Below are 7500 nucleotides of genomic sequence, written 5' to 3'. Positions count from 1 at the left end.
TTTTAAGCACTTGTAAAGAAGCCTGAAAAACATCCAAGCTTGAGTCACACTCATATCTTAAAGGTTGAGAAATTGAACCACCACAGCACTGCCAAGAACAACTTCACATCATTGATGGTTTGAGTGTTGCAATTGTCCGATTGTGCAATGTACACTGTGCTACTACTGAGCTATCAAACCATCTGAGAGCTGGTCAATAAATGAGAGTTTGTAATAATATCCAGTAGAACCTGAAAATGATATGGGAGATATATGCATATATGAAAGCAAGGTATTTGAACTGCAGATATGCATTGACGTTTAAGCTATGAATCATTTGCTTACAAAATAGATGCATGTCTGCAGTTCAATTATATGACTTTGATATATCTTCCATCATTAAAAGTCCACACTTTTAAGCTATCAATCATTTGCTTACAAAATAGATGCATGTCTGCAGTTTAGTTATATGACTTTGATATATCTTCCATCATTAAAAGTCCACACATTTTATCATTCAAAATTTGTGACCATGGTATGATCATTTTTTTTGTAAGATGCAAACCTTTCTCTTCTCTTCTGCATCTCATCATCTAGTCTTTTCTGCTCAGCATCCTGTGAATCACAACTTCAAACTTACCAATGCATCAATATTATTAACGTAAAATTTTAAGACATCATGCAAGCGACAGCAAACAGAAACTGTGTTCAAGTGAGGTATGTGCATTCCCCCTTAAATCCTGATTCAGTCCGAACTATTAGAATGCTGTGCATTAGAGTGTTAACAAGATGTGTTGCCACATCAACCATGCTTCGTCCACTTTATCGTTTTGTAATTTCTGGCAATCAATCAGCTAGAAGTAGCAAAAGAATTTTTGGTATCTGAATTGAAACCGTACTAAGGAAATGATCATATGTCATATGCAGGTCTCCTGCTAATATTGTATCTGACTAGTGAGATGAATGTGTGATATTGCACAATTATAACAAGAAGGAGTTAGGGATTGACACTAGTTTTTTCCCTGCAAGAAATGCCCAGTTACATGTATTTCTCAATGAACCAATTCTCTAATCTTCTAATATGCCTTCTTGGCTCAATCAAGTTCATTCTTCACACTTATTCAAAATGCAAACATAAGTTTTCATGCATGTCAAAAGGGCTGAGGGGCTAAAGACATTAAGTCTACAATGATAAAAGTAATGATAATGATAATGATGATAATAATAATAATAGTAATAGTAATAATAATAATAATAATACTAATACTAATAATAATAATGATAATCATAATAATAATAATTTTTTTTTAAAGAAAAAGCTAATAAAAAAAAAACTAACTAATAATAGTAATAATAATAATTTAAAGTGATGATCTAAAACATATTGGTCTAAAAACGTATTGTACATAAAAAGTCTTATGTATCAAAGAGAAAAATCAGTCAGGCGAAAGCATAAAACATTCGTTAATAAATTATTATGTCAGACCAGCAAGTCCCTTCTCTATCTCTAAGTCATTCTCCTGTATATTTGTCTTTCTTCTCCGTGACCTTGTTCCCCTCAAACAAACTAGGGCAGTCCGCAGGATGGCGAAGGACACTTTCGTTTGAATCCATGCGATTGTTGTTGCATAGTCCTCCTGCTTCTTTGAAGAGATGAGCTTGGCAAGTCTGGAATGGTACCGCTGACACTCCTGAGACATACCTCCTGTTGTGGTGAAAACCAAGGGCGTAAAAGTGCCATTCTGGACTTCTATTATTCTGGATGCATATTTCCGCTTCTTTTCATCGTCGTGCAATTTATGTATCTGTTTGGGGCTAAGCTCTTTATACGAGTCTGCATTCGGGTGACATACCCGTATATCAAAAAAGGCGGCCTGTTGTTTCTCCCAGAATCCACGGCAGTGCACATCGAGACGGGCATCTGGTGCTTTGTTTGCTCCCCTGTTGAGCTCCTCCCCGGAAAGGGGTTGTAAGGTGGGCTCAATTGCTACGTCATAGCAAACCATATCTAGTAGCTCCACCTCCAGGTCACGTATCTCATTATGACGTTGTATGATTAGGCCGCCTTGCTGGCATATCATGGCGTGGTCCACGGTAAAGCTGCAGCCGCATACGCATACAGATGGGCTATCGGGAATGGGCCAGTCATAGCGTAGCCTCAGTGCATCACGAAATTCCCGCTTGCTTAGGTCAAAATTCAAGTCTTTCAGTGGAATTGCAGTAAGCCAACTAGAGGCGCCCTTTTCGCATGCCAGGTCTACGGCTCTTTGTGTCCTTACTGGGAGAGAGACCTTCAGCTCCCCTAGCTTCCCCTTCAGATCAACATCTTTTTCTTTCCGAACAGCATACATCAGCCTTCGCACCTCTGCATCATCTGGGGTCCCATGGGATTGCGCCATTATCTTATCAACAAGTGGAGCGCTCATCCTGATGGATGCTGAATACTCTGACTCCGCACTTTCAGATGGGTTCGTCACTCCCAGGCCTCCCATACGGGCAGGAAGTGCTAGCAGTTTTCGTTCAGTCACAGAGCAGTTATGTTCTGTTAGTGACGGTATGAGGACATCTGAGATAGCACGCTCGAGTGGTTCCAAGAGATCTTCAATATCTGGCAGGGTCCTCATGAAGTAAGTCCACTTATGCCTTAGCCCGAATGTAAAAGCTGCATGGCAAGCTTGCGGTTCAGAGGTTGCAAACTCTGCTAGTAAAGTTACTTCACTTATCCACTCCTTTCTTTGCTGCCGACAAACTCCTCTAGATACGACCTCTGTCCGAGTGCTGCGCCAAGGTGTTTGCGCCCTTCCATGGTGATGTTTATTCCAGTTCCCGCAAACACATCATTTGCTTCTTTCAGCTTCTCTGGTTTTACCACAAGCCAGCACTTCTTTGCGTTTGGATAGTAGCCTAAAGCTGGACCCGCTGCCAGCAGCTCGTCCCACCATTTTCTGATGTCTGTCAACGCACCTGCTCCAGTGGCATCGTCGGCATACCAGCACTGCTTTGCAGAACTACGAATGCTCAAGAGAGTAATCAGGGGTTGAAGACTGATTGCATATAAGCTCATAGCTAATGGATCCCCTTGTGTAGTGCCTTCCGAAGACAAGAGCTCTTTCTCTTCAGTAACAATAAGTCGCACAGGCGCTCTGTAGGTATTTATTGCATAGGTGGCAATTATTGGACATAGAACTCTAACGTTGTGCAGCGCTGCCGCTCTATTAAGCAAATTAAAAGTGTTCGAGGCATCTACGAGGCGTCTGTTTCATCCGACTCGAAGATATTATGCATCGCATGAATGGTAGCCTCACTGCCGGATTTATGACCTGCACACACTTGTGTAGCACCACATGCGCCAATCACATCTTGTTTTCCCACTCTAGAAACTCATTTGCCAATAATCCTTCCGATCACCTCTCCTACACCAATCGGGCGAACCTCACCATTACCTTTACCCAGCGGGATAAGGCGGCTCGCTAAAATAGGCTCAATGATTGGCGGATCCACATATTCTGTGCAAAGTCTCTTCGTTCATATAGCAAGAGAGTCACATAAGTTAGTACTTGATCTCTTGAAAGATTTGCAAGCTAGGATTCTCCTGAAGCCCACAGCATCCACGCCCGAGGGTCCACCGGATCCCTTAGTTCTTAGGGCAGCTTCCCTGATCATCTCGCCATTAATTGTTGGTAAATTGAGTCAGGGACATCTTCAACTGGTCCAAACAACAGTGAGCCTAACTTCGCTTCCTGCGCCTCCGAGTGTTTCTCTCTGAGCTGTTGCATCACAACATCGGTCAACGGTAAAACACCTCCTCCGTCACTCTCGCTTAAATAGCGCAGCGCCGAATTGATTCGCCCCTCCATCGCCAGCTTTGCAAAGATCTTGGCTTTATTTGGCAGATCTTTTTTACATGATTTCTGTATGCGCCTTTGGATCATATGCCCCTCTCGCAAAAGGCAATCAATTTCGTCATTTCTCCAGAGTTTTAGCCGCTTTTCAAGACATTCTTGGTGTTCTTTAGCTTTCGACTTCTGGCTAGGTTTTTGTAGCCCAACAGCTAAAAGAACAATGGCGGCTTTTAGAGCAAGATGTTGCATGCCCGTACCATTGTTCCAATCGTAGATATGCTTGCTTAACTGGTTGACGAAGTCACGTCCTATTTTCCCATAAGGGACCAGGAAGGTGTTTTTTCTCCATGTTATGATCTCATTATACGTGCCATCGATGAGTGATGAGCTGATTGTTATGATTTCTCTGTCGCTATTTCGGTCCCAGGTGACTGTATGTGGCCTGCTGATATTCGTGTATTCTGGTAAGCACCCTGGGACATCATTCAAAACCTGCGATGAATTTCCTATTGTATCCTTTCTTTCCTTAACACCTTGTTCGTTTCCTGTAATATGCAAATCCAGGTCTATTACCGTTGAATTACCATTTTCTCCTTCGATGTCTTGCATGCTTTGATTTTCGTTTTCAGCAAAATCTTGGATAGTACGATCACTTCTTGCTGTCAAAACAACAGCATCCATAGTAGCATTCCTTTCTACGGTCCCCGCCGTTTCATTGCTATTCATTGCTAGCAGCCTGGTCGTGAAGATTTTGACTCCTGAGTCCTAGTTGTACATATCCCATTTCGTCCCAAAGCTCCTTCATGATATCCACATGACCCGCTTTCTTCCATTTTCATTACAGGGAGGGTTTTCAGAAGACACAAGCTCCTTCGCTTTCCTTTTGCACTCCAAAATATCATTATTCATCCGCTCAATCCATTTCACCTTCGACTTTCTCGCTTGAGATGCCATCTCAAGGCATCTGAGGTCCAATAGTCAATAATAATAATAATAATAATAATAATAGTAATGATACAAGAATTTGTTTAAACACAATGGTTACCTTATCATTTTCATTACTCTTTTCCTCAGCAGTTGAACTTTCCACGTCTTTCTTTACCTGAAAGGGTCATTTAATAAAATATCCTAAGGTTTGGAAGCTTACAATGAGCCTGGCATATACTAGAAACTCAAATCTCACTTAAAGAAAAAAGAGAAAAGAAAGAACCTCTTTAGATTTCTTGCTATCTTTACTTTGATCAGTGCTGTCGTCATCATTACGTCTTCTCCTGTCCCTACTATTACGTATGTCAAGAGAACAACAAAAAAATACTTGCATTGAAGTTTGCCACATTCAAGCTGACACATATAAGATATCTCTATTATTATTTTGGTGGCACCAAAACATCTTAAAAAAATTTCACCAAACCTGCTTTTGGATTTCCTCTGTTCCTTGTCAGGACTTCTACTTTTTGATTTGGATCCTGAAGAGCTGGATCGATTACGACTCCTTGAACGTTTTTTCCTATCTTTATCTCTGTCCCTTTCCTTACTACGAGGCCTCTCTTTTCTTCTCCTTTCCTTGCTTTTGCTGCGGGACCTGTGTCTTCGCTGATTTTCCTTGTCTTTTCTTTTGTGACTTGGGCTACGACTTTTACTCCTGCTGGATGAAGCACTGTGCGAGGAGCCACTTTCTGATCTTTTACGTTTTTTATCTCTGTCTCGCTCTCTTGGTCGTCGACTACTCTTATCTTTTTCTGGACTCTTGCTTCTAGATCGTTTCCGCTCCTTGTATCTTTCCCGACTTCGAGATCTTCTATTTCTATCTCTACTGGTTGACCTGGAACGAGATCTCCTTTTGCGCCTGAACGAATGAACAAAATTTAATATTTTTTTGTCGTCACTCAACTCTTTGACAAAATTATAATAAAAACAATAGCCAGTGTTGACACCATGGTTAGGGCAGATCGAGTGTTCAGTCTTTAACCAAGCAAGTGATTTCAACAGTAAAAATTGTCTAAGGTAGGGGAAAAAAACCCTATCACACATCAATTAAATAGTTTGGGATGGGTGACTCCTTAGTTTCCTTGTCCAATAACTCATAGAATTACAATCAAATTTCGACTTAAGGTATGCCTTGTTTTAAATTCTATTTCCTCATTGGACTATGTCACTAAAGTGTCATGCAAGAGTTTAAAAGTGTTGGGATCACGAGCTTGAGGGCTTGCGACAAAACAACCCAACAAAGAGACAACCCAACATATAATATAATATAAAATTTTACAATGTACAATAAAAGCACAATATTCGCCTATTGATTTTCCTGTGCACATGAATCTAACAAAACCTGGCCAAAATTTCCATCAGTTTGCAAGGGCTTGTTATAAAACTTATAGAACATCGAGGTGTTAATCAGCCATAATCAGTGGTAGATTTTAAGAGGGTCACAGGTCCTTCTGTATTCCAAGAAAAGAGTGATGTCAAAGTTGGTTATGGGGTGCAGGGATGGCACAGTGGTGAGAGCACTCTCCTCCCATCAATGTGGCCCTGGTTCTCTACTCTGCATAACAGGTTTTTCTCCAGGTACTCCAGTTTTCCCCTCTCCTCAAAAACCCACATTTGACTTGACATGCGTTTATTGTTAATTTCAGTGAACAGTGTGTCCCCAATTAGTGCTTCAGCGCTAGAACGCCTTGACACTTAAATAAAGTTCCTTTCCCTTCCTTTCCTTTCTTTTGGGAGAAGAGCAAGGGGACACTTCATGATGCTTATTCAGGGGCATTCCTGGACATACCTTCACAGGATATAAAATCACCTAAATCCAGTTTAGTCTCTACATTATCAGCAACCCATGACTAGGAGGGAGTAACAACCCTATATTCCTGTCATAGCATTTTCACAGACCAGTTTACTTTTAATGAGACTCTCACAGAAGCCTGATGACCAATCACAAGAAACTAACTTGACATCATAGAGCCACCAAACCGGAGCTGCCTGTGTTTGTTTTTGTTTTTTTTTTTTTGTTTTTGAGGAAAAGGTAGTCTACAAACAGATTGGTCTGTAAAAATGCTGTGACATAGGCTTAGTATGGAAGTTGTTTGCTCCAAGTCACAGGTTCCTGGCGTCGTGTTGCTCAGGGACTGAATATCTGACAAAGTTTAACAACTGCATCCTTAAATGGACATTGGATGCCTGGGATATGAACAGGGTCTTCCACTGGAGGCCAGCCAGACAACCCCTTGATTCAGTAACAATCCCATGGCCAGGATCTGGACCACTACCACACTTTGTTGTTAACTTTGTTAAACTGCATTTAATTGCATATTAGAATCTACTAGGCTTCGTTCCTGCTAAGATTACTCCTGAGTCACCATTGCTGAAAATAATTTGTCTTAATTCAATAATAATTATTATTTCCAAGTTGTTCAATATTGATTTACTAGGTAATGTCACTATACAACCCTTACCACAGCTGTGCTACAAGATTATAATTATCACACGTAACAACAAAGTTGTATTATTTAACACAACAATAACAATCATTGAGAGGCTCCGATGCCCAAGGGTGGGTCACTTACTTGTTATCTCTTCCCATTTGCTGGGATGGGTGTCAGTTAAAGAAGCGATAAGTAGTTAGCACTTGGCTACAACAAAAAGGAGAAAATAAATAACATTCAATGAATATTATTTCAGTCTC

General features: G+C 40.8%; 1 protein-coding gene across 2 annotated transcripts in view; it reads right to left on the bottom strand.

Moving 5' to 3' along the window:
- LOC138042264 (probable ATP-dependent RNA helicase DDX46) overlaps positions 1–7500 on the bottom strand; it is a 37502-nt gene that overhangs the window by 27784 nt on the left and 2218 nt on the right. For both annotated transcript variants that reach the window (XM_068888111.1, XM_068888116.1), the window contains exons 2-6: positions 7382–7447; positions 5233–5667; positions 5032–5101; positions 4867–4923; positions 545–594 (exon numbers count right to left, since the gene is read on the bottom strand). In XM_068888111.1, the coding sequence (XP_068744212.1) occupies positions 545–594; positions 4867–4923; positions 5032–5101; positions 5233–5667; positions 7382–7398 (629 nt within the window). In that variant the 5' untranslated portion in view covers positions 7399–7447. The remainder of the gene's footprint in view (positions 1–544; positions 595–4866; positions 4924–5031; positions 5102–5232; positions 5668–7381; positions 7448–7500) is intronic.

Source organism: Montipora capricornis, chromosome 1 (assembly GCF_036669925.1).
Source record: "Montipora capricornis isolate CH-2021 chromosome 1, ASM3666992v2, whole genome shotgun sequence".
Classification (NCBI taxonomy): domain Eukaryota; kingdom Metazoa; phylum Cnidaria; class Anthozoa; order Scleractinia; family Acroporidae; genus Montipora; species Montipora capricornis.
The sequence above is the reverse complement of the archived record's forward strand: the minus strand, read 5'-3'. Positions and strand labels throughout refer to the sequence as shown.